The sequence below is a fragment of the Marmota marmota genome, unplaced genomic scaffold (genome assembly GCF_001458135.2).
Source record: "Marmota marmota marmota unplaced genomic scaffold, marMar, whole genome shotgun sequence".
In the NCBI taxonomy this organism is placed as follows: domain Eukaryota; kingdom Metazoa; phylum Chordata; class Mammalia; order Rodentia; family Sciuridae; genus Marmota; species Marmota marmota.
In genome coordinates this window covers 55,929,630-55,932,017 of record NW_026000174.1, presented here as the reverse complement: position 1 = coordinate 55,932,017, position 2,388 = coordinate 55,929,630, and the positions used below count along the sequence as shown (strand labels likewise).

The following is a 2,388-nucleotide window of genomic DNA, read 5'->3' as shown; positions in this document are numbered from 1 at the left end:
TAGAGAGAGAGAGAGAGTTCAATTTTCAGTACAAAAGAGAGAGAGAGGGAGAAGGAAAGAAAAATAAATGTTTATAAACCAGGAAAACCAAACCAATATTCAAGCATTGACAAAGGGTCAGGAAACTGAGACTTGCCCCAGACCAGGAGGACCCCGGCGGCCAGGATGTAGGCCACAGGCAGCCCGCCTGGCAGTCAGGGGCTCAGAGCCTCAGCCAGCCAGTCTTACCCCAGAAAGTACAGGCCCCAAGATGCCACCACTCTGACCCCAAGGAGGTAAACGTCGACCACATAGGGGCCTCACAAGAAATAGACGTGACTGGGCTGCGGGACAGAGAGCCTCCGCAGGGCCTGAGCGAGGGGCGGCCGGGCCTCTGGTGGTGGCCAGCCTTTCTCTTTCCCAGCCCCAGCTTCCTCTGGGCAGGGGGCCTGGCCCCCATGGCCTCCCAAGCCAGCCCCTTGAGCACCACCTGCCCCAGCAGGCCAGAGACTTCCTGTAGCGCAAGAGATTTATGCAAAGGGCTAGGGTGGTGATGTCACCCCAAGGGGACTATCTCCCAGCGGCAGGCCCTTCGATAAAATCAGGAACTTGCGCTGGCCCTGCAATGTCGAGGGAGGGGGCTCACCCAGGGCTCCTGTAGCTCAGGGGGCAGGCCTGAGCCCTGCGTCCGCCCTACGGCCATCCAGCCCCCCGACGGGGCACCCCGTCCTGAGGGGCCCCGCGCTGGCCCCCACCGAGGCAGGGGATCTGACAGGCTCCGAGCTCGGCTGGATGTTACAGGCGTGCACAATGGAAGGGTTTCCCCTCGTCCCCCCTGTGAGTACTGGGACTCCTCCACTGGCCCAGCGGGCCCTCGGAAGCAGCCCGCCAGCCCACTCGAGGGGGCCGCTATCAGTGGGAAGTTGGTGTTTCCTCCCTGGAGCTCCTGGCCTGAGACCTGTGAGGGGCCACTGGCTTCCTCTGGGCCTGGCGGGCTAGGGCTGGCCCACCGTGGGCTGTGACCGATGAGGCCTGAACGGTTATTTATAGCAGGGCTTGGGTGGCAGGCCCAGCTCCAGGGCAGGGGACTGGGCTGAGGATGGTGAGGGTGGCAGCAGAGAAGTACAGGAGGAGATGGGAACACTGGCCTGGGGGAGTCCAGCCCCCGGGCAGGAAGGGGTCGGCTGCCTGCTGGAGGCAGCAGGCAGAGGTCTCAGCCCGGGGCCCACCGACTTCAAGAGACCAAGGATCCTGGAACTCTGGGCCCCCAATGAGTCCCCAACGCCTAGTCTTGGGCCTGGCACAGAGGACATATCTGTTGACCAAATGGTCTGGGCCTACAGGTCCCTGAGAGATGGGGTGGGGGCCTGGACTGGGCCAGGGGCTTGGGGCTGGGCTGGGCAGGGCAGGAGGGGGCTGAGCAGTGACACTGTCGCTAGGGTTGAGCCTGCGCTGGAGTTAGGAAGAGGCAGGGACGGTATGGGACCAGGTGGCAACTGAGATTGGGTCTGGGGTAGGACTGCGATGAGCGTCAGATTGGAATTAGGATGAGCACCGGGTCTGGGGGTGGAGGCGCAGAGTCCCAGGAGACCCAGGGAAGGGAAGGGCAGCGGGCGGGCCGGTCTGCAATGCTCCCCGCTCTCAGTGACAGTTGCCACCGAAGACAGGTGTCAGGGTCCCTCAGAGAGGACCCTTCTCCCTTTTCCCATCTCATGTCCGATGGGGAGGCCCAGGGTGGGGGGACTGGGAAGGGCAGGGCTTGCCCCCTGACTCAGCTTTCCCGGCCTAGCGGCAGCGCCCCTCCCCCTCCCGCTCCGGCTGGGAGCCCTGGAGGCACCCCGGCCTGACATCACGGCCAGCATCCTGGGCTGGCTGCCTGGGACCCGGGGAGGCAGGCTCAGGACTGGGCTCCCCTTTCTCCGCCTGAGGCAGACAGTGCCCGAGGGAACCCCTTCCCCAACCTGGGACTCAGCAGGTGCTGGGGACAGGGAAGGATGGAGGGGGTTGTCCCAGCAAGAGCCCATTCTTCCTCAAGAAAGCCCCAGGCCCAGGGGCTTGGCCCTACTGTCTCTGACCCTTGACCTCTCAACCCTGAACTCCCCGACAGAGCTGGGTAGGGAACAGATCCTGGGTTTCCACCTTAGACCCCGGCCCCTCTCTTCAGCCCCAGGGGCCACTCTGAGTGTCTCTGGGGACAATGGGTTCTCAAGACAGCCCTGGTCCCCCATGCCAAGCCCTAAGGGTCACGGTCATTGTTGTGCAATCCTTGGGCACAGGCTGTGGGGGTGGGGAGAGGCAGAGGACTTCTGGGGAGGCAGCTTGTCCCTGTGCCTGAGCCAGTAAGCTGGGGGTGGGGAGGGGGAGAGAGGAAGAGGAGGAGGACTGGGGGGAGGGGGAGGGGGAGGCAGG

At 64.0% G+C, this 2,388-nt stretch overlaps 1 protein-coding gene across 2 annotated transcripts in view; it reads left to right on the top strand.

Moving 5' to 3' along the window:
- Positions 1-536: 536 nt before the first annotated feature.
- Positions 537-2,388, top strand: part of Spi1 (Spi-1 proto-oncogene) — a 17,598-nt gene continuing 15,746 nt past the window's right edge. For both annotated transcript variants that reach the window (XM_015477896.2, XM_015477895.2), the window contains exon 1: positions 537-816. In XM_015477896.2, the coding sequence (XP_015333382.1) occupies positions 772-816 (45 nt within the window). In that variant the 5' untranslated portion in view covers positions 537-771. The remainder of the gene's footprint in view (positions 817-2,388) is intronic.